At 42.6% G+C, this 24,531-nt stretch overlaps 1 protein-coding gene across 1 annotated transcript in view; it reads right to left on the bottom strand.

The window, feature by feature from the left end:
• rock1 (Rho associated coiled-coil containing protein kinase 1) overlaps positions 1-24,531 on the bottom strand; it is a 124,452-nt gene that overhangs the window by 68,992 nt on the left and 30,929 nt on the right. The window contains exons 2-3 of the mRNA XM_033019634.1: positions 10,046-10,127; positions 1,583-1,683 (exon numbers count right to left, since the gene is read on the bottom strand). Coding sequence (XP_032875525.1) covers positions 1,583-1,683; positions 10,046-10,127 — 183 coding nt within the window. The remainder of the gene's footprint in view (positions 1-1,582; positions 1,684-10,045; positions 10,128-24,531) is intronic.

Genomic DNA, 24,531 nt, shown 5'->3' with positions numbered 1-24,531 from the left:
ATTCGTCCCTTCCCACCCAAACCACCGCGTCTCCTGGAACTTTCCCTTGCAACTGCAGGAAATGCTACACTTGTCGCTTTACCTCCCCCCTTGACTCCATTCAAGGACCCAAGCAGTCTTTCCAGCTGCAGCAGAGGTTCACCTGCACCTCCTCCATCCTCATTTATTGCATCCGCTGCTCTAGGTGTCAGCTGCTCTACATCGGTGAGACCAAGCGTAGGCTTGGCGATCGCTTCGCCCATCACCTCCGCTCCGCTTGCATTAACCTACCTAATCTCCCGGTGGCTCAGCACTTCAACTCCCCCTCCCATTCCGAATCCGACCTTTCTGTTTTGGGCCTCCTCCATGGCCAGAGTGAGGTTCACCGTAAATTGGAGGAACAGCACCTCATATTTCGCTTGGGCAGTTTACACCCCAGTGGTATGAACATTGACTTCTCTAATTTCAGGTAGTCCCTGCTTTCTCCTCCCCTTCTCAGCTCTCCCTCAGCCCACTGTCTCCGCATCTTCCTTCCTTCTTTTCGCCCCCCACCCTCACATCGGTCTGAAGGGTCTCGACCCGAAACGTTGCCCATTTCCTTCGCACCATAGATGCTGCCTCACCAGCTGAGTTTCTCCAGCATTTTTGTCATCCGATTTTCCAGCATCTGCAATTAATTCTTAAACATTTTCTTTCGTTGGGAAGGAGGCCAGCTCTATACACAATATTCCAAATGTGGTCTAACCAGGGCGCTAAATAATTGGAGAAAGATGCATCCATTCTTGTACTCAAATCCCCTTGCAAAAAAAAGGACACCATACATGCTTTCTAAATTGCTTGCAGAATTAAATTGATAAATTAACAGAATTGCTTGATAAATAAACTTTCAATAATCCACTGCAAGGGCAACGAAATCCTTATAAACCTTTTCAAAAGTAAGTCTCTCCTGAATTTTGTAGAATTTTGGATGATAAAATACAAAGCATCCAGTAACTTCATAACAACCTTCTTCAAAATTCTAAGGACACAGATCATTAGGTCTTGGGGGATTTACCACCTTTCAGTTCCATATTTTTTTTTACTAATGCAAACATTTTTAAACTCATTTACTCTAGATTTAAAGAGCTCTGCCTTGAGAGGTTTTCAATGCCTTCTTCTGCGAAGAAAGATAGAATTATTTCTTTATTCCCCCACACGTGGGCAATTATTGTAAATACATTATTGCACACGTTCCTTTCAATAAAGCATTACAATATTCTGTATTTATTAATAAATTATCCTTTGGCAAACGTCTGGAGATAAATCTGAGAAAGATAACTGAGATAGCCCAGAATATTTACGCTGGCCACTGCTTGATCATGACCGTGCTCCAGAGTTCAATCATTGCAGTATTTTACAAGTCACATTCAGCATTCTTTTCTCAATTCCAAGTGGATACAGGTTGATCTGCCCTCCAGAGAACAAATGTAAGAGCTGCGTGAAAAATATAGATTGCTGCACCATTACAGGGTGTGGTATTTTGGAGCATTCTAATTACATCACTGCTTTGATTTGTGGTCTCAACAAAACAGAAACAGCAAATAAAGCACTGCTGCCGACATACCAGCTGAACTTCTCCAAACGCTCCTCTACCGATCACCTTAACTACTTCATAATCTTCCGCTTTCATTCTTAAATCCCGAACTTTACTCATTGCATCTTTATCTGTAAAAGATATATATTAAGATTATTAAACCATCCTTAAGTAACCAGGACCAAGTTACTATTTTATTCGAAGTGAAATATGGGAGTTCCCATACAATAACTTTCCTTTCTGTTTAAAAATAACCAAAAAATAACAAATATGGAATCACGAACTTACAAACATGGATTGAAAGATTATGTACAAACAGAAAATGCTAGGTGGATTATAGTCTATCTGTACTCACGTGGCTTGTCCATATCCCCTTGAAGCCTTCTCTACTCACAGCCCCACCTGATTTTGTATCATCAGCAAATTTGGAAATGTGTAATTTGGTCTCCTCAGCTATAATTTCTCTCATAGAGCAACCTTAGATAGAACACTAAGACTCAACAACTAATCACAAAATACCCCAATGGTCATAACTTGTCCATTGGAGAGATACTTGTTTAGATATTACCACCCTTTGCTTCGTCTGTTAACCAAAACCCAATCCACACAGTATTTTACCCACAATTTCATATGCTTTAACCTTGCTAACTAATCTCCCGCTAGGAACCTTATTAATAAGTTTCAGAAGATCGTAATACTCCACATCCACTTGTATCTTCTTGTCCATCCAACTTGATGCATCTTTAAATAACCTAACAGATCAATCAAGCATGATGTCTCTTTCATAAATAAATTCTGACTGTTCAATCCAATAATTCTTCCCCAGTTTCTCTGCATTATATCCTTCATTACAAATTGCAGCATTTTTCCTGCAGCATGTTACACCAACTGCTTTGTAGTTCCCTGTTTTCTCCCTCCCTTTTAAAAATGGTCACCGGGTGGCACCGACAGCAGTAGCAGCCTTGCCAACAGTCTGTCTGTTTTTTTGTCTTTTTTGTTATTTTTAGTGTGTTTTAAAAGTATGTGTTAATGTTCTCTGGTTTGTTTAATGTGGGGGGTGGGGGAATTTTTTTTCAAACACTTACCATGCCGGTGATGCGATTGGTTTCCGGATCGTATCTCCGGTCGCTCTGTAGCCTAACATCATGGAGCTGGAGGTTTTGCTCGAGACTGACTTTGAGCCCCACTTTGGGGCCGATGACTTACCATCGGAGCCTGCGATCCCTTGCCTGGGATCGACACTCCAACCCAGTGCCCAGACCGCGGGAGAACAAATAACTTTTTTTGCCTTCCATCATAGTGAGGAATGTGGAGGAGTCGAGGTGATGGATGTTCATGTTAAAAATGTATTTGGGTGTCTTGTTGCTCTTTATTAACTGTAGGGCAAATCATACTTGGCTAGTAGAGTGCTATTATGATTACGATTATGATTTGTAGGGAGATTTTGAGAATCTACAGCACTTTTAGACAATGGCCAGTGGACACATTATATCCGTGGCCATCTTTCAAAACTCTGGGATATAATTCAGTGGGTGCTTAGAAATTTATCAGCTTTCAGTATCACATCTTCTCTGGACAGAAAAGTGTTGCTGGAATAGACAATAGACAATAGGTGCAGGAGTAGGCCATTCGGCCCTTCGAGCCAGCACCGCCATTCAATGTGATCATGGCTGATCATCCCCAATCAGTACCCCGTTCCTGCCTTATCCCCATATCCCCTGACTTCGCAATTTTCTAGATATCCAGAGAACCTGCCTCCACCGCCCTCTGAGGCAGAGAATTCCACAGACTCACCACTCTCTGTGAAAAAAAATGTTTCCTTGTCTCCGTTCTAAATGGCTTACTCATTATTCTTAAACTGTGGCCCCTGGTTCTGGACTTCCCCAACATCGGGAACATGTTTCCTGCCTCTAACGTGTCCAAGCCCTTAACAATTATATGTTTCAATGAGATATCCTCTCATCCTTCTAAACTCCAGAGTGTACAAGCCCAGCTGCTCCATTCTCTCAGCATATTTCCTTGGATTATCACCCTCTTACATTAGGTTGTTGCCCGTCTAAGCTATATGCGTGAACCACTGAGATAACGGAAAAGGAAAGATGCTGACTGGTGGTGCCAACAAGAAATGTGCCAGAAAGCTAGTCATCAGACAATAGTCACAGCATAAAAGATGGATCACATGCAAGCAGATGCGACCAGTTTCATTTGGCATCATATTCAACACAAACATCACAGGCCAAAGGGTCTATTCCTGTGTTGTACTGTTCTATTCTACAAAGTGAAAGACGAGGAGGATGCTACACACCAAGTGCATCATACAACATAGAATAATGCAGCACTGGAACAGGCCCTTAGGCCCATAATGTCCATGCGGACACGATGCCTGGTTTAAGTAATCTCCTCTACGTGCACATAATCCATATTTCTGCATTCATAATGCCCACTTGCCCAGATGTTCACAATCACAATGAAATTCTTGATAACCATCTACACTTTCTCAATACCACCTATTTTAGCATGATCTGCAAATTTACCAATCAGTCTACAACAAGTTAACAGAGGATCCACTGTAACATCTGCTGCACAACTAGGCAAAAAATGAATAACGACCAGTGACCTAATCGGGAAGCACTGTTTGCCAACCCAAACATCTCACTGACTGTGGTGAAGCAGTTGTGTATACAGATTTTATTACTCCAACCTTATCGATCCCCAGCCCCGTACGGCCCAATTTTATCTTCTCCCCAAAATCCACAAACAGAACTGTCCTGGCAGACCCATTGTTTCTGCTTGTTTACGTCCCACCGAATTAATTTCCACATACCTTGACTCCATCCTATCCCCCCCACCCCGGTCCAATCCTTCCCTACCTATGTCCAAGACATCTCACACTCTCTACGACTCAACGACTTCCGTTTTTCAGGCCGCCATGCCCTGATCTTTACCATGGATGTCCAGTCACTCTACACCTCCATCCGCCACCAGGGAGGTCTTAAAGCCCTCAGTTTTTTTCCTCGACCACAGAACCAGCCAATTTCCATGTACCAATACTCTCCTCCGCCTAGCAGAGCTGGTCCTTACGTTCAATGACTTCTCCTTCAGCTCCTCCCACTTCCTCCAAATCCAAGAAATACATATGGGCACTCCAATGGGCCCCAGCTGTGCCTGCCTCTTTGTAGGATACGCCGAACTATCACTGTTCCAGGCATACACTGGCCCTATCCCCGAACTCCACCTCCGTTACATTGACGACTGCATCGGTGCTGCCTCCTGTATCCATGCTGAACACACTGACTTCATCAACTTCATGGCTAATTTCCATCCTGTACTCAAATTCACTTGGACCATCTCCGACTTCTCCCTACCGTTTCTAGATCTCACCGTCTCCAACACAGGAGACAAACTATTGACTGACATCTACTATAAACCTACTGATTCCAATAGCTATCTAGACTACTCTTCTTTCCACCCTGCTTCCAGTAAAGACACTATCTCCTACTCCCAATTCCTCCGTCTACGCCTCATCTGCGCCCAGGATGAGTTTTTCCATACTAGATCATCAGAGATGTCCACATTCTTTAGGATACGGGGGTTCCCCTCTTCCATTATACATGAGGCTCCGCTCTTGCTCTCCCTCCCCCCATTCGCAACAAGGACAGAGTCCCCCTTGTCCTCACCTTCCACCCCATCAGCTGTCGCATACAGCATAAAATCATCCAATACTCTCACCACCTCCAACGGGATCCCACTACTGGTCACATCTTTTCATCTCTACCCCTTTCTGCTTTCAGCAGAGACCACTCCCTCAGCAACTCCTTGCTCAACTCGTCCCTTCCCACCCAAACCAACCTCTCCCCAGGTACTTTCCCCTGCAACTGCAGGAGATGCAACACCTGTCCCTTTACCTTCCCCCTCAACTCCATCCAAGGACCCCAACAGTCTTTTCAGGCGAGGCAGAGGTTCACTTGCACCTCCTCCAACCTCATCTACTATATCCGCTGTTCCAGGTGTCAACATCTCTACATCGGTGAGACAAAGCGCAGGCTCGTCGATCGTTTCGCTGAACACCTCCGCTCAGTTCGCCATAACCTAATTGATCTCCCAGTTACTCAGCACTTTAACTCTCCCTCCCATTCCCAATCTGACCTTTCTGTCCTGGGCCTCCTCCATTGTCAGAGTGAGGCCCAGCGCAAATTGGAGGAACAGCACCTCATATTTCGCTTGGGTAGCTTACACCACAGCGGTATAAACATTGACTTCTCTAACTTCAAATAGTCCTTGCTTTCCCTCTCTCCCCATCCCCTCCCCTTTCCAGTACTCCCACCAGTCTTACTGTCTCCGACTACATTCTATCTCCCGCCCACTCCCCTGGCATCAGTCTGAAGAAGGGTCTCGACCCAAAATGTCACCCATTCTTTCTCTCCAGAGATGTTGCCTCTCGCGCTGAGTTACTCCAGCATTTTGTATCTACCTTGTGTATACAGATTATTGGGCTAGAAATGTATCCAAAGCTTATGCCGATAGTAAAGCAACTTACATTTAGTATAAACTACATGGACATTATTGCTTGTAAATTTATTTAGGTTTACTGGAACATAAATAAGTGGTAACTTAAGTGGTAACTTAAATCTGCCATGGTAATGTTTAAGGACAAACATTTTTAAAAGTTTACAAAAATATATATAGATATTATTGTTACAGTGATCGGAAAATAATAATTGAAGCAAGCTCTTCTCAATCAGAAACTATTGCCCAGATGCTGGTTTCGAAATAGCTCAAAAATGATCTTATAATTTGAATATGATGTGGTATTACAATTATCAAAAGAATAGCTACTGGAGACAACATGACATTGATTCATAATAATAACTATTTGCAGAAATCTTTTGACTACACTTCTACTTTACCTCCCTCAAAGCTCGAGTTCTAAAGAAGGTCATCATCATTAAGTGCTAATTCTATGTCTTTTGCTGTGGATGCTACCTAACCAGCTGAATATCTGAACATTCCTAAATGTTTGTCACTTCTGTTTGTGAAACAGACTGGCCTAAAATGTAATGAGCTGTTGCCAATATTTTGATAAAATTACGTTTTATTGCACTTCACTGATTGAGAGTGCTCTGTTAGCCTATTTGAAAGAATTAACTACATAGAATTGGATGAATACAAGTACATCTTGAGCCAAGCAACAGCAGATATCTGAAGGTAAATGGGTAATTTTATTTCTATATACTATGGAGCAAATGATAAAATAAATGTTATGTAAAAAGTAGCATCACCGGTAGATAGGGTGACAAAGCTGGCGGCTTTTGGTAAATTGACCATTATTAGTCTGGGTATTGAGTATAGAAGTTGGCACGTTATGTTACAGTTGTACCAGACATTGGTGTGGCCCATTTGGAATAATATGTTCAAATTTAGTCACCCCGAATGTCATTAAGCTGGAAAGAGTGCAGATGAGATTTAGGAAGATAGACAATAGGAGCAGGAGTAGGCCATTCGGTCCTTCGAGCCAGCACCGCCATTTAATGTTATCATAGCTTATCATTCCCAATCAGGAACCTTGTTCCTGCCTTCTCCCCATATCCCCTGACTCTGCTATCTTTAAGAGCCCCATCTAGCTCTCTCTTGAAAGTATCCAGAGAACCAGTCTCCACCACCCTCTGAGGCAGAGAATTCAACAGACTCACAACTCTCTGTGAGAAAAAGTGTTTCCTCGTATCCGTTCTAAATGGCTTACTATTTGTTGACAAAAGTCAAGAGCCTGAGCAACAGGGAAAGGTTGGGTAGACTAGGACTTTATTCATTAAAGCACAGGAGGCTAAGGGGTGATAGGGACTAGCTTAGATGGGCTATCTTGGACAGCATGGAGTTGAGTTGAGCTGAAGACCCCGTTTCCCTGCTGTATGACTATGACCATCACTTCAAATTCATCTTCTATACCTTGCTTGAAGGGAACTGAAGGCGTGACTGGGGAGTGCTAAACCAATACCAATTATATTGTCACACCCTATATTCATGTGAACATACTGAAGTAATGAAGCCTCAAGTCACTACTACAAAAATGAAAACTGCGATTTTGAATAATGCAAGTTTTGGTTATGCAGCTTAATCAATGTATCACAGTGTGTAAAGCTTACTTATCTTAATATTCTTAATTTAAAAGTTACCACATATAAAAGACTACAAATATATTGATTCAAAATCTTCAAGGCAAAGCTAGCCTGATCAATCAGTGACTACTGGTGAAATATAAACTTTTAGTGGGAAAAGCACAGAAAATGAACTAATATACTTTAGCGTTCAAACTAAGCCGAGACAACCTATACATTAGTTTCCCTTGTGCCGAAAAAAACCCGAATAAAGACCAACATTATTTTTGCTTCACTATGTTCCCTCAAATGAAGTTGATCTCAGTATTTTGAATCAATGTCCAACTTATCCTCTGGACTACAGATTTTTAAGTACTTGGCAAATTTTATGGAAACAAAAATCCCTCAGGAATTTGTACACACATTCATGTAGGATTCAGAACGGGCTGATTTTTGCATTAAGTAACTTTTATAAAATAATCTTTTCTTAATCATTTTCCAGAAATAAAACTCTGTTCAAACTCCTCCTGGGATTTAGTCTACAACAGCCATTGCACTATGCATTTAAAAAAACCGCTGCAGATTTTGACAAGCCTAATGCTCTTTGCTACTGCAAAATTGGAAAACTTAAAGAATCATACTCCTTAATTGATAGTTTGTGGAATAAACTGAAATTCTTTTAAAGCATTGATACATTTGAACTTAACCAAGAATACATAATAAAAAATGCCATAACTGTGGGCTGAAGTATATAGTGAGATTTTCTATGATAAAAGTTCCAGTTTTACAGCTGGCTTCGAATCATTTAATTGTCAGCTCTGTCTTTTGACGAGCTGCAAGATTGAACATTGAAACCAAGCCATCCAAGGAAATTATAGATCAGAAAGAGGACGGATACAATCAGTGATCTTAGTAAAATAAGTTGCAGATATAAAAGAGTGGTGCGATAAAACATGAAATTTATGATTCCTAAAGAAAACAAATTATTTAAAATAAAAATGATATTAATTTATATTTTGCATGAACAGGGACTGGAATATAAGTAAGAATTTTACTGTTCCGTTCTTGGTACATATGACAATTAAAGACTCTTGACTCTTAGAGTCAAGATCTTCTCATAAACAAAGAGATTTAAGATTACAATATTTCTACCGTGGATTTTGAGTAATAAATTATGAATCTCTTTATAACACACAGAATGTAACACAGGTTTTTTTTTGCCAAAGCAATTTTAGCATGTAATTCCTTCAGCAATGTTCCATAGGAATTAATATAGCATGAATTGCAACAATGGAGCTCCACTTCCGAAACTAAGATGGTCTCATTCGAAATACCCTTCCCTCGTTTTCTCTCAATTTGAGATCCAAAATGAATCTGCCCAATTTCGTCTTACATTGTTTCTTTCTCATTCTTTAATCTCACTTATTAAGATTGTTGGTGTTTTAGATTAGCTCTTAGGGCTAAATGAATCAAGGGACATGGGGAAAAAACAGGAACAGGGTACTGATTTTAGATGATCAGCCATGATCATATTGAATGGCTGTGCTGGCTCAAAGGGCTGAATGGCCTACTCCTGCATATATTTTTCTATGTTTCTATGCTTCTGGCACATTCAGAAAACCAACCTTACCAGTTTTGGCTAGCAAGGTTATTAGCCTGTAATGTTAGCGGTTTTCCTCTTTCATAATTAGTTCAGTATTTCCAACATTCATTGTTCATAAGATTTCCACCATCAGTATTTTGTATCTCATAGCTCCAACACCTTGTCTTATTCTTCCTCTTAATTTGTTTTCACCTCTGCCAGCAAAATCAGCTCTAAATAGCACACCTTCATCAATGTTGTACCAGCTAGCAAAACTACTATTTGTCTCGTCTCCCATTCTTCATCCTATTAGAGACATTCTTCATTCTTTCTACTCTCAATCCTTATGCTATCAGAAACATTCCAATTGTTATTTATACTATTGTTCTATGTTTCTGCTGAGACCATCCTGAAATGTTAATTTTGTTTATCTCTCCATTAATTCCAGCATGTTTTGTATTTTATCATTTATTATTAAGGTACATACCTCATTCCATTCTAAGAAAATAATATTGCTAATGGGGATCATAACATGCCACCTTCCATCTACACTATGGTTTATGCAAAAATCCTGTGTGCAATCATTGTTGAATCAACTAAACAACTAAAACTTAATGTCAAATCAAATTTTATATTTTTGACTATTTAAATCTTGTAGTAGAATTCAAACTACTTAACAATATTAATAGCACTTATTAGTGTTACAATATATATATTTTTAAATAGGCTTGAATTTCTTACATGCAAAATGATGGCCATGACTATAAATATTAAATATGTCTGTAACATTAAGTTTATACATAATTCCATAATACTCACATCTATTTATGAAGTTGTCAATGTTCTTATTTTTTCTTAAGGCAGGGAAATCCAAATCATAAATCAAGGCATCCAAGCTATCCTACAAGAAGAACCAGATTGTTAAAAATGTCAGTCTGATGTTCATGTGTATCTTACAATAAGGACATTTTATGTGAAAAAAGTGTTTCATATATGTATTTTATAACATGTACCAGAATTAATGTTATATTACAAAATTATACTCATGGCTGACAACTCCTTGGCATTCATCAAAAATAATACACTAATGCTATTAGAAAATATGTGAAATTATCTAGGAATTATTCCGATTTGTCTCCAAAAACATTGAAGATATAAAGTATTTTATGCAGGATCTGTTCTTCATCAAAATCTTGTAAAAGTTGCATATAGGAGTTTCAAATAAGCTTTTTCCTTTTAGATCATTATGCTCTGGATGCTTACCTTCTCCTATTACATTTAAAAAATAAAAACTACAGAAAACCAACTGCAATAGAAGCTGGTAAAACAAAGTAAAGAGTGGAATAAGATTTTGAAGATAATCTTTGAAAATCACAGATGCCATAATATAGATTTGGTGTCTTTACACAGCTTAATTGGTTGAAATGGAGAAATACTTCATGAACTTAGTTTATGGTTTAATCCGGACGGCTTCATCAAGGTTAAGATAGAAAAGTGCATATTTTCATACACATTTTAAGTTTTGGGGAAAACTATTCTGAAGCTTTCTGAAGCTGGTGCCAGCAAAATAACCTCTCTCTCAATGTCAGCAAAACTAAAGAGATGATCGTGGAAGTTTGGCATGAACGCCAGCATCCTCACAAACTTCTAGTTGTACCATCGAGAGTCTGCTGCATCATAGTCTGGTACGGGAACTGTTCTGCCCACAGCCGCAAATCACTACAGAAAGTGGTGAAGGCGGCACAGCACATCATTGGCAACTGCCTCCCGGCCATTCAGGACATTTTCCACCGGCGGTGCCTGCGGAAGGCACACAGCATCATCAAGGACCACCGCCACCCAGCACACAGACTGTTCTCCTTGTTGCCGTCAGGCAGACGATATAGGAGCATGGCTGCACGTACCACCAGACTTAAGAACAGTTTTTATCATCATGCCATCAGGCTTCTGAACTCATATACACATCATATATGTTGATTATTTTATTTATTATTGTCTTTTACCGACCAATGTCACTTTTATCTTAGACAAAGAAGATGTCAGCTAATTTACATCGGTGAGACCAAGCGTAGGTTGGGCGACCGTTTCACCGAACACCTCCGCTCAGTCCGCCTTAACCTACCTGACCTCCCGGTGGCTCAGCACTTCAACTCCCCCTCCCATTCCCAATCCGACCTCTCTGTCCTGGGTCTCCTCCATTGCCAGAGTGAGCAACAGCGGAAATTGGAGGAACAGCACCTCATATTCTGTCTGGGGTCCTTGCGCCCTTATGGCATCAACATTGAATTCCCCCAATTTGGCTAGCCTGTGCTGTCCCCTCCCCTTCCTTCACCCTCTAGCTGTCTCCTCCCACCCTCCCATCCGCCCGCCCTCGGGCTCCTCCTCCTCCCTCTTTCCTTCTTTCTTTCCCCACCCCCCATCAGTCTGAAGAAGGGTTTCGGCCCGAAACGTCGCCTATTTCCTTCGCTCCATAGATGCTGCTGCACCCGCTGAGTTCCTCCAGCAATTTTGTGTACCTTCACTTTTATCTTATCTTTTTTTGTCACGGACAAAGTGCAGAAAATCCTCAAGGGTGAAGATGAACAGCCGGAAGTGGTAGCGCATGTCGGCACAAGCGATGTCGGAAAGAAGGGCATGAATATTCTGCAGCGTGACTTTAGAGGGCTCGGAAAAATGCTGAAAAGCTGGACCTCCAGGGTTGTTATCTCCGGTTTGCTTCCAGTTCCTCGTGCTGGTGAGAGCAGGAACAGGGAGATACGGGACCTGAATGTGTGGCTGAGGAACTGGTGCAGGGGGCAGGGATTTAGATTCTTAGATCACTGGGATCTGTTTTGGAGTAAGGGGGAACTGTACAAAAGGGACGGATTACATCTTAACAGGTGGGGGAGCAGCATTCTGGCAGGCAGGTGCACTGCTACACGGGTGGTTTTAAACTGAATAAGGGGGTTGGGGTGTCAAATGGGATAGTCGAGGACAGAGTTAAAGGGAAAGAGAGTAAAGGGATGATTAATGACCCCCAGAATTAACGGGAAAGGAAGCTCACAAAGGGATAGGAGCGTATGGCCAAGTGTAATAGGGATCGATGTGAAAGGTGAGATACGTAAGGAATTAAAAGTATTGTATATGAATGCACGAAGTATAAGAAGTAAAGTAGATGAGCTTGAGACTCAGTTAGAGGTTGGTAGATATGACATTGTGGGGATTACTGAGACGTGGCTGCAGGAGGATCGGGCCTGGGAACTTGAGGTAGTTGAGGCCTGTTCATTGGCTATATTTAAGAGGGAGTTAGATGTGGCCCTTGTGGCTAAAGGGATCAGGGGGTATGGAGAGAAGGCAGGTACAGGATACTGAGTTGGATGATCAGCCATGATCATATTGAATGGCGGTGCAGGCTCGAAGGGCCGAATGGCTTACACTTGCACCTATTTTCTATGTTTCTAACTTAATATTTAGGGTTATACATCCTATAGAAAGGACAGGCAGGTGGGCAGAGGAGCTCTGCTGGTGAGGGATGGAATTCAGTCCCTTGCGAGGGAAGACATAGGGACTGACGAGGTAGAATCACTGTGGATTGAGTTGAGGAATTGTAACGGCAAGAAGAAACTAATTGGTGTTATCTACAGACCCCCAAATAGTAGCCCGGATGTAGGGTGTAAGTTGCAGCAGGAGTTAAAACTGACATGTAACAAAAGTAATGCCACTGTGGTGATGGAGAATTTCAATATGCAGGTAGACTGGGAAAATCAGGTTGGTTCAGGACCCCAAGAAAGAGAGTTTGTAGAATGCCTCCGAGATGGATTCTTAGAGCAGCTTGTAATGGAGCCGACGAGAGAAAAGGCAATTCTGGATTTAGTGTTGTTCAATGAACCAGATATGATAAGAGAACTCGAGGTAAAGGAAGCGCTCGGAAGTAGTGATCATAATACGATTAGTTTTAATCTGCAATTTGAGAAGGAGAACTTTAAATCGTAAGTCAGTGATGCAGTTGAACAAAGGGGACTATGAAGGCATAAGGGAGAAGCTGGCCAAGGTAGACTGGAAAGAGATCCTAGCAGGAATGACGGTGGATCAGCAATGGCAGGAATTTCTGGGCATAAACCGGATGCCGCAGGATCATTTCATTCCAAAAAGGAAGAGAGATTCTAAGGGGAGTAGGAGGCAACCGTGGCTGACAAGAGAAGTTACGGATAGAATAAAACTAAAAGAAAAGATGTATAACTAACACAGCAAAGAGTAGCCGGAAGCCAAAGGATTGGGAAACTTTCATAGGACAACAGAAGGAAACAAAACGGGCAATACGGGCTGAAAAGATGAAGTACGAAGGGAAGCTGGCCAGGAATATAAAGAAGGACAGTAAAAGCTTCTTTAGATATCTTAAGGGAAAAAGAGTAGCAAAGTCAAATGTGGGTCCCTTGAAGGCAGACACGGGTGAAATTATTATGGGCAACAAGGAAATGGCAGAAGAGTTGAATAGGTACTTCGGATCTACTTTACTAAGGAAGACACAAACAATCTCCCAGATGTACTGGAGGACAGAGGATCTAAGGGGGTAGAGGAACTGAAAGAAATTTTCATTAGGCGAGAAATAGTATTGGGTAGGCTAATGGGACTGAAGGATGATAAATCCCCTGGACCTGATGGTCTGCATCCCACGGTCCTCACGGAGGTGGCTCTAGAAATAGTGGACGCATTGGTGATCATTTTCCAATGTGCAATAGATTCAGGATCAGTTCCTGTGGATTGGAGGATAGCTAATGTTATCCCACTTTTCAAGAAAGGAGCGAGAGAGAAAACGGGGAATTACAGACCAGTTAGCCTGACTTCGATGGTGGGAAAGATGCTGGAGTCAATTATTAAAGAGGTAATAATGGGGCATTTGGATAGCAGTAATAGGATTAGTCCAAGTCAACATGGATTTATGAAAGGGAAATCATGCTTGACTAATCTTCTGGAATTGTTTGAGGATGTGACAAGTATAATGGATGAAGGGGTGCCAGTGGATGTAGTGTATCTAGACTTTCAGAAAGCCTTTAAGGTCCCGCACGGGAGACTGGTGACTAAAATTAGAGCACATGGTATTGTAGGGTGTTGACGTGGATAGAAAATTGGTTGGCAGACCGGAAGCAAAGAGTAGGAGTGAACGGGTCTTCAGAATGGCAGGCAGTGGCGAGTGGAGTGCCGCAAGGCTCGGTGTTGGGGCCGCAACTGTTTACCATATATATTAATGATTTGGAAGAGGGAATTAGGAGCAACACTAGCAAGTTTGCAGATGACACAAAGCTAGGTGGCAGTGTGAGCTGTGAAGAGGATGTTAGGAGGTTGCAGGGTGACCTGGACAGGTTGAGTGAGTGGGCAGATGCGTGGCAGATGCAGTATAATATAGATAAATGTGAGGTTATCCACTTTGGTGGCAAAAACAGGGGGGCAGATTATTATCTCAATGGGGTTAGGTTAGGTAAGGGGGAAGTGCAGCGAGACCTGGGCGTCCTTGTACACCGGTCACTGAAAGTTGGCTTACAGGTACAGCAGGCAGTGAAGAAAGCAAATGGAATGTTGGCCTTCATAACAAGAGGATTTCAGTATAGGAGTAAAGAGGTTCTTCTGCAGTTGTATAGGGCTCTGGTGAGACCACATCTGGAGTATTGTGTACAGTTTTGGTCTCCTAATTTGAGGAAGGACATCCTTGTGATTGAAGCAGTGCAGCGTAGGTTCACGAGATTGATCCGTGGGATGGCGGGACTGTCATATGAGGAAAGATTGAAAAGACTAGGCTTGTATTCACTGGAGTTTAGAAGGATGAGGGGGATCTTATAGAAACATATAAAATTATAAAAGGACTGGACAAGCTAGATGCAGGAAAAATGTTCCCAATGTTGGGCAAGTCCAGAACCAGGGGCCACAGTCTTAGAATAAAGGGGAGGTCATTTAAGACTGAGGTGAGAAAATCTTTTTCACCCAGAGAGTTGTGAATTTATGGAATTCCCTGCCACAGAGGGCAGTGGAGGCCAAGTCACTGGATGGATTTAAGAGAGAGTTAGATAGAGCTCTAGGGGCTAGTGGAGTCAAGGGATATGGGGAGAAGGCAGGCACGGGTTATTGATAGGGGACGATCAGCCATGATCACAATGAATGGTGTTGCTGGCTCGAAGGGCCGAATGGCCTCCTCCTGCACCTATTTTCTATGTTTTTATGTACCGTTGACCCTGTGTTAACCTACATATTACTAATAAAACTGAACTGAACTGAACTGAACTCTCCACAGAGCCATTTTAATGGGCAGCATAATGGTCAGTTTGTAGAGCTGGTGCCTCACAGTGCCAGTGACCCAGGTTCGATCCTGACCTCGGGCGCTGTCAGTGTTGAGTTTGCTTTTCCTGTGAGTGCTCCATTTTCCTCCCACATTCAAAAGACATGCAGATCTGTAGGTTATTTGGCTCCTTTGGATTGCCCCTAGCGTGTCGGAAGTGGATGCGAAAGTGGGATAACAGCGTGAACAATTGTTGACGTAGATATGGTGGGCCGGAGACCCTGCTTCCATGTACTTTCTCCAAACTAAACTACATTCATTCAGTAATCCCATAAAAAAATATTTCTGGATTGAGTTAGTAAGGCACTGACACATACACAAGTTGATTTCATCTCCAATATTTAAAGGCACAATGCAAGCATCAGATTCGATTAAGTCTAGAGTTGACACCATATCAAAATCAATGACCAAATGCATAGGTAATGTTGTCCCAAGATTTCTAGATTATTCTGTGGAGCATTTGGTGGGAACTGTAAGAGTCCACAGATCTATCATCATCCCCTCTAATTCAAGGAAGAAATCTGTGTCTAACACAATAAAGTTGCAGACACAGGAACTGCAAATGCTGGAATCATGAGAAAAACACAAAAGACTGGAGGAACTCAATGTCAGACAGCACCTTTGAAGGGAATGGACAGGTGATGTTTCAGGACAAAACTCTTCTTCAGACTAGAAAAAGGCACAGAAGTACAATGTGTTGTTCCAGATTCAGCGATACGAGATATTGAACAGCCTGATCATATCAAAAAATACTAGTACAATCATCTACATTCTGATGTACCCATGCTCCTCTCTTATGTCTACTCCAGCACACCGCTCCTCCAACCACTGCATTTTGCAACTATAGGCAAATTCCTCTCAGTACCCTCACAACTCTTCAAAGAAGCCGCCACTCACATTTAATCTTGATCAGTGTCACAACCTACCACCGTCACCCAGTCCACCAAGAGAACAACAACACCTCCTCAGATGTCATTAACTTAGATGGTGCATCATCACAAGGCCCATACCCATCTGATGATCACAATTCTGTGGGTTTACTGAGAGAAATAATTGAATTTCTCACTTGAGGAAACCATGTATCAAGAGCAGGATCAGATGAAAGCCACAGGGATACAGATAGAAAATAAGCATTATAGGATGCAAGGTTATTCATTCTCTGCTTAGCTGAATACAAATACTAGATCTCAATGCCAGGATACATCATGCATACACAAAAGGCTGGAGTAACTCAGCGCATCATGCATCATCTCTGGAGAAAAGGAATAGGTGACTTTTCGGGTCGAGACCCTTCAAGCATAGAATCAGAGTCATATAGTAGAGAAATAAATATTTTGGCCCACAATATCCATGCTGACCATCAAAGACCATTATATTAAGTTGTACCATAACCTCCCTGCTTTATGCCCTGACCTGCTGCTGTAAATTATATCATCAGCACATCAGCACTGTATACATAGCGTGAGAATGAAGTTCACGTCGAACATGATTGGGAAAATATTACAAGTCTCTGTGATGTTGAGTTAATCCATTAAGAGCACTCCTTTGACTGGAACATAATACAATTGCACTAGTTCGTGCAAACTCTCACTGAGGGCTTGTCCAATATGAATGCCATCTTTAATAGGGTAACAGAGATCCCAACCCCACTACTTCTCAATGACTTGCAGTGGTGCTCAATGGCTCAATCATTGTAAAGTGTGGAAGAGCAAAAAAGTGATGGTGATATGGGATAGGGATGTGGTGCCTCTGAAGTATTTTTCCTGATCATCCATTGTTTCCCTCCTTCAGTCTGTTCCTCACATGTTGGACAAATCTGTCATTGTTTAACAGCTCTTGAACCAGTGCAAAGCAGGATCCTCAGGCTCTAAAACTTAGGAAAAACTGACCATGACCATCAGTTGGTCAAGTTGACAATCAGTTAAGACAAGCTTGTCTGCACCTCTGCTGCAACCACAGAGTAACACCATAATTGAACTTCTGGTAAGAAGACAACATATTGGTGGTTGCTAAAGTTTATCCATACATAATATTTCACATAATGCACCTGTGTTTTCTCCTAATTTTCCAGATGCACTTCCAAAGTATCAAGGCTTAAATCTTCAAAAATCTTTAACTTTTGCAGCTCAATTGCACCATCTCCTATAAACTTCAACTCAGGCTAGTCCACGTCTCCTCCAAACCAGCACAGTACGTAGGATCTGCAGCATCACTAACCTCACATACTTGTTGCCCAGCAGCAAAGTCTCAACAAACCACCTCAGGACAGGAAGTTAATATTGCCATGGAGGTTGAGGCATGAGGCCTGGATATGGCTCTGGCGGTGGAGCAGGAAATATCTTACATGGCTCAACATGAAATAGTTTCTGTTGAAATGTCCTGCAGCTGAAGAACTGCCACAGAAATGAAACAAAGCAGAAGAATTGTGGGCCTGGCAATTTTCATACAAAGCCTTGTTTTTGGGGTTTGCATGCGAATGACATTTAAAAGGCTCAGAGAGAGTCAAGAGTCAAGAGTGTTTTTATTGTCATATGTGCCGGATGGGACAATTAAATTCTTACTTGCTGCTGCACAACAGATGTGAATATGAAAACATAGAACATAACGGGAAAGAGAAAAAAAGAAAAAGTTCAATAAATAACAAATATTGTACAATAATAATATAGTCTTTTGCAGTTCAGAGCTTATTCGATGTTGTGTTCAATAAATAGCCTGATGGCTGTAGGGAAGAAGCTGTTCCTGAACCTGGACGTTACAGGCTCCTGTACACTCTTCCTGATGGCAATGGTGAGATAAGTGTGTGGCCAGGATGCGGTGGATCCTTGATGATTTTGGCTGCCTTTGAGGCAGCGACTACGATAAATCCCTACGACGGTGGGGAGGTCAAAGCCGGTGATGGACTGGGCAGTGGTCACTACTTTTTGTAGTCTTTTTCGCTCCTGGACGTTCAAGTTGCCGAACCAGGCCACGATGCACCCAGTCAGAATGCTCTCTACCGTGCACCTGTAGAAGTTTAGGAGAATCCTCTTCGACATGCCGAATCTCCGTAATCTTCTCAGGAAGTAGAGTCGCTGATGTGCCTCTTTTATAATTGCATCGGTGTGCTGGGTCCAGGGAAGATCTTCGGAAATATGCACGCCCAGGAATTTGAAGTTATTGACTCTCTCCACCGCCGTCCCATTGATATGAACAGGATTGTAGGTCCTCATCCTTCCCCTACCAAAGTCCACAATCAGTTCCTTGGTCTTACTAATGTTGAGAGCCAGGTTGTTGTACTGGCACCATTTGGTCAGTCGTTCGATCTCACTTCTATACTCGGACTCGTCCGCATCTGTGATTCGTCCAACCACAGTGGTGTCGTCGGCGAAGTTGATGATGAAGTTCGCATTATGTCCGGCTACGCAGTCAAGGGTATAGAGTGAGTAAAGCAGGGGGCTGAGCACACAGCCTTGAGGTGCTCCCGTACTAATTGTTACCTCCAATTCGAACAGACTATGGTCTGTGGATGAGTGGAGGACTGCGTTCCAACAAATTAAGGCATATCAGCCCAACTTCATCATGGAATTGATAACTTTTGAGATATTCGTTTATGATCATTGACCCTTCAAAATAAACCCATCAGTTGTTATATCAGAGACAACCATGAAGATAACTATTGTTTTTTAAAGAACACTTATTTGTTTGCAGTAAAATTGTCTGATGGACTACTGGTGGGTCTGTACAGAATTCCAACAATGAACAAGTAAAATTAATATATTTTTGAAAGCAAGTTTGAATTGTTGTTTACCTTTGTATTTGGATTGTGAGTTTGGTTTTCTGAGGAAAATTGACATAGCAGTTATAGCATACTGACTGCAGACAGCCTACTATAGCAAGATTTTCATGTTTTTCTAAAATGTGCCATTACGTGACACTCTAACTCAAATTGTAAAAACCACAAATTAAGTGTTTTGTTACTCTGAACAGAATGTGATAGAATAGAAATACACTTTAGCAACAATTGCGCTGAGTACAGGCTTGTCCTCCGTCGTAGCCACTTAAATTATATTATACATCAGTACAAACAAGCCATTACTCAAATACCAGAATGTAGAATATAGATAGGATTACAGTTACTGAAAAAGAACAGAATTAAAAAATGCAAGGATCGCAAGGAGGTACTTTGGGAGGTTGGGACTGCAGCCGTTTAGTATGATACTGTGGGGAAGCAGCTGTTCCCAAATCTGTGGTGTGTTTTCATAAGGTCATAAGTAATAGGAGCAGAATTAGGCCATTCGCCCCATCAAGTCAGCTACGCCATTCAATCATGGCTGATCTATCTCTTCTCCTAACCCCATTCTCCTGCCTTCTCCCTATAACCCTTAACACCCGTAAAGGTTTTCAAGCTTTTGTATCTCTTCCCCAACAGGAGAGGGGAATAGGGGCAATGACTGGAGTTTAAATGTTCCTTGATTATATTGGTTGGTTACCCAAGGCAGCGTGCAGTATAGATGGAGTCAATGGTCAGGGAGACTGGTTTGTGAGATGGGCTCGGTTACATCCATAGCTCTCTGCAATTTCTTGCAATCCGGGGCAGAACTGCCACCAAACCAACTGTGATGCATCTCAGTAGGATGCTTTCTACAGTGCATCTGTAGAAGAAGGGTCTCGATCCGAAACATCGCCTATTTCCTTCGCTCCATAGATGCTGCCTCACCCGCTGAGTTTCTCCAGCATTTTTGTCTACCTTCGATTTTCCAGTATCTGCAGTTCCTTCTTAAACATTTCTGTACTAATGTTGTGTTTGACCTGAGCAAATGGCAAGTAGGTCAATAGTTTTTTTTTGTTTTTTTTTAAGTGAAGCATACAAAATGAAACTATTCAAAAAAAAGGATTGAACTTGAGCAACAGTGATAGAGAAGTAACGTATTACTGAGTGCATGGAAGAGGACAAGGCAAGTGTGATTGCCAATTTGGGCAGATTCCTGGCCCAAATGCAGCCTTATCAAATTTTAAAAAGCTGCTACATGACTCCTTACTCTCATACTTAATGCCTCGATCGATGAAGGAAAGCATACCATATGTCTTCTATACCACTCCATCAACTTGTGTTTCCACCTTTAGAAAACTATGGTCCTGGGCCCCAAGATCTCTCTGTACTTCATGTCAAGAAACTTAATTACCGTATTACCGTATTTTCCGACGTCCCAGACGCTATTTTTTTACTCTAAAATAAGGCTCGAAAATTTACCTGCGCTTTGGAGGCCGAAGGTTAGGCTGAGCAATGCCACTCTCGTAGCGACTGCTCCTGCCTTCGACCCTGGAACTGTGGGAAGTGGGAAGCGGCTGTGAAAGGACAGCGCCGCTGAGGGGTGGGAAAGAGTTCCTTTCCACAGCGTGCGGGGGGTCTGGCCCGGGTCAGCATGGCCTGGGCTGCACAAAGTAGTAAACTTGGCTACATTTATGTCCAAGTCGTTTATATATAATCACATCTGCAGAACACCACTGGTCACAGACCTCTAGCCAAAATATTTGCCTTCCATAACTATCCTCTGTCTACTACGGGTAAACAAGTCCCGAATCCAAACTATCAATTCACTGTGGATCGCATACAACTTAATGTTCTGATCAGTCATAACACATAATTAAATGTGGCGCAGTTGCCAACTCAAAGCACCAGAGATACAGGTTTGATCCTGACCTCAGGTGCTGTGTGGAATTTGCATGTTCTCCCTGTAATCGCATGGGTTTCCTCCAGGTGATCAGGTTTCCTTCCACATCCCAAAACTCCAAACTAAACTCCACGCAGGCAATATCCACTGCCTTAAACTCATTGATCAAACAACTCAATCAAGTTAGTCAGTCATGACATGTCTTGGAAAAAAACATGCCAGTTGCAAATCCAAGTAAATCTTATCCTGAAGATTCCTCTTCAATAGCTTTCCTAACACTGATGCGAGTTGTGTATTGGTGAGAAAAAGGCACCAGAAGTGGGTGAGGTGAATGATGCCAAGAGAACTCTTGAAATCTGATTATGACAACACAGTAAACGCAGAAAAATAAGATGTTGAATAATTAGCTTACAACATTCTCAACCGTGCATGGGGAAAAAACATTACCAAACATAGTAATGAAACCAACACAATCAGCATTGGGGATATGCCAAAATGATCTCGGCAAAATAATATTTATGAAAAAAAAGTGGCATGCCCCTGGAAGAAATGATTCGCAACCTACATGTTTTAGACTGGGAAGGCATTGCAGATGTCATAGTCCTTCAGTTTCCCTTCTTCACAGGTCTGACGATACGTCGTAGGCCTGAAAAGGTAACTTTCTCTCACTACAAATGCTGTCGGGCCTGCTGAGTGTTTCCAGTTTTTATTTCCGATCTGGAGTATCTGCAGTCTACTTGATTTACAACACGAGTTCTAGCCCGAGTGGGAGGAGAGAAGTGAGTCAGAGGGGTGAAAACAGTTAAAAAGTAGGAGCCAAGCACAGGCAGACTTTACTCAGAACTGCTGTAGATTTGGGAGCAACAGCAGGAGGAGTTTAGCAAGAGATACGACTGATTGGCTCTAGCCCGAGTGGGAGGAGAGAAGTGAGTCAGTGCCGGGAAAACAGTTGAAAACTGAGGAATTTGGTTTGTAAATTGGTAAATCAGGCAATTTATCAGTCAATTTAAGCAAGACTGCTCTTAGGGAGCGGCAGTGAGTGAGCGGCCTTGTGAGGGAAGTGCCCTGTGAGTCTTTGGCAAGGAGGCTGAGGAGAGGAGACCACGCAATATACGCTTGAGAGGTAGAGACGAAAGAAGGAGATGTCAGGCAAGCTGATTCAGTGCGATGCTTGCAGTATGTGGGAGGTCAAGGACACCGCTGGTGCCTCTGGCTGCTACAAATGTGAGAAGTGCATCCAGGTAGAGCTCCTGAAGGACCGTGTTGGGGAACTGGAGAAGCAAGTGGATGACCTCCGGTTCGTCCGAGAAACTGAGTCGTTCCTCGACAAGTCCTACAGTAAGATTGTTACACCTAAGGTACTGGAAGAGAGAAGGTGGGAGACAGTGAGAAAGGGAGGGAAGCATGGAATGCCAACGTCCCCGGGTGTTGTACCTCTTGTGAACAGGTTCACCCACTTAGAAGCTGTCGGGACAGAAGACGTGTTTACACTGAGCGGCGGACTGGCTTGCGATGCGAATAGGGCTGTTGAGCCAAAACCAAAAAGGCCTAAGGCAGGTAACGCCATTGTAGTGGGAGACTCCATTGTGAGAGGTACGGACAGGGGTTTCTGCGGCAACAGACGGGATGCGAGGATGGTGTGCTGCCTTCCTGGTGCCAGGATCCAGGATGTCATGGACAGAGTGCAGAAAATCCTCAAGGGCGAAGGTGCACATCCGGAAGTGGTAGTGCATGTCGGCACAAACGATGTCGGAAAGAAGGGGATGAATATTCTGCAGCGTGACTTTAGAGAGTTCGGAAAAATGCTGAAAAGCAGGACCTCCAGGGTTGTTATCTCCGGTTTGCTTCCAGTTCCTCGTGCTGGCGAGAGCAGGAACAGGGAGATACGGGACCTGAACTTGTGGCTGAGGAACTGGTGTACGGGGCAGGGATTTAGATTCTTAGATCACTGGGATCTGTTTTGGGGTAAGGGGGAACTGTACAAAAGGGACGGATTGCATCTTAACAGGTGTGGGACCAGCATTCTGGCAGGCAGGTTTGCCACTGCTACACGGGTGGTTTTAAACTGAATAAGGGGGGTGGGGTGTCGAATGGGATAGTGGAGGATGGAGTTAAAGGGAAAGGGTTTCTTAAATGTGTGAGCGTAGAGACAGAGGGGTGTAAAATGAGGGTAGAAGCAATAGGTAGCAAGGTGAAAAGTAAAAGTGGCAGGCCGGCAAATCCAGGGCAAAAATCAAAAAGGGCCACTTTTCAGCATAATAGTATAAGGGGTAAGAGTGTTGTAAAAACAAGCCTGAAGGCTTTGTGTCTCAATGCAAGGAGCATTTGTAATAAGGTGGATGAGTTGAATGTGCAGATAGCTATTAATGACTGTGATATAGTTGGGATCACGGAGACATGGCTCCAGGGTGACCAAAGCTGGGAGCTGAACATCCAGGGATATTCAATATTCAGGAGGGATAGACAGAAAGGGAAAGGAGGTGGGGTAGCGTTGCTGGTTAGAGAGCAGATTAACGCAATAGAAAGGAAGGACATTAGCTTTGAGGATGTGGAATCGTTATGGGTAGAGCTGCGAAACACTAAGGGGCAGAAAACGCTAGTGGGAGTTGTGTACAGGCCACCTAACAGTAGTAGTGGAGTTGGGGATGGCATCAAACAGGAAATTAGAAATGCGTGCAACAAAGGTAAAACAGTTATAGTGGGTGACTTCAATCTACATATAGATTGGGTGAATCAAATTGGCACGGGTGCTGAGGAAGAGGATTTCTTGGAATGTATGCGGGATAGTTTTCTAAACCAACATGTAGAGGAACCAACGAGAGAGCAGGCTATTCTAGACTGGGTATTGAGTAATGAGGAAGGGTTAGTTAGCAGTCTTGTTGTGCGTGGCCCCTTGGGCAAGAGTGACCATAATATGGTTGAGTTCTTCATTAGGATGGAGAGTGACATCGTTAATTCAGAAACAAGGGTCCTGAACTTAAAGAAAGGTAACTTTGAAGGTATGAGACGTGAATTGGCCAAGATAGACTGGCGATTGATTCTTAATGGGTTGACGGTGGATATGCAATGGAAGGCATTTAAAGACTGCATGGATGAACTACAACAATTGTTCATCCCAGTTTGGCAAAAAATAAATCAGGGAAGGTAGTGCATCCGTGGATAACAAGGGAAATCAGGGATAGTATCAAAACAAAAGGTGAAGCTTACAAATTAGCCAGAAAAAGCAGCCTACCAGAGGACTGGGAGAAATTCAGAGACCAGCAGAGGAGGACAAAGGGCTTAATTAGGAAAGGGAAAATAGATTATGAAAGAAAACTGGCAGGGAACATAAAAACTGACTGCAAAAG

The sequence above is a fragment of the Amblyraja radiata genome, chromosome 4, assembly GCF_010909765.2.
Source record: "Amblyraja radiata isolate CabotCenter1 chromosome 4, sAmbRad1.1.pri, whole genome shotgun sequence".
Classification (NCBI taxonomy): domain Eukaryota; kingdom Metazoa; phylum Chordata; class Chondrichthyes; order Rajiformes; family Rajidae; genus Amblyraja; species Amblyraja radiata.
This window is presented reverse-complemented; position numbering and strand designations above follow the sequence as displayed.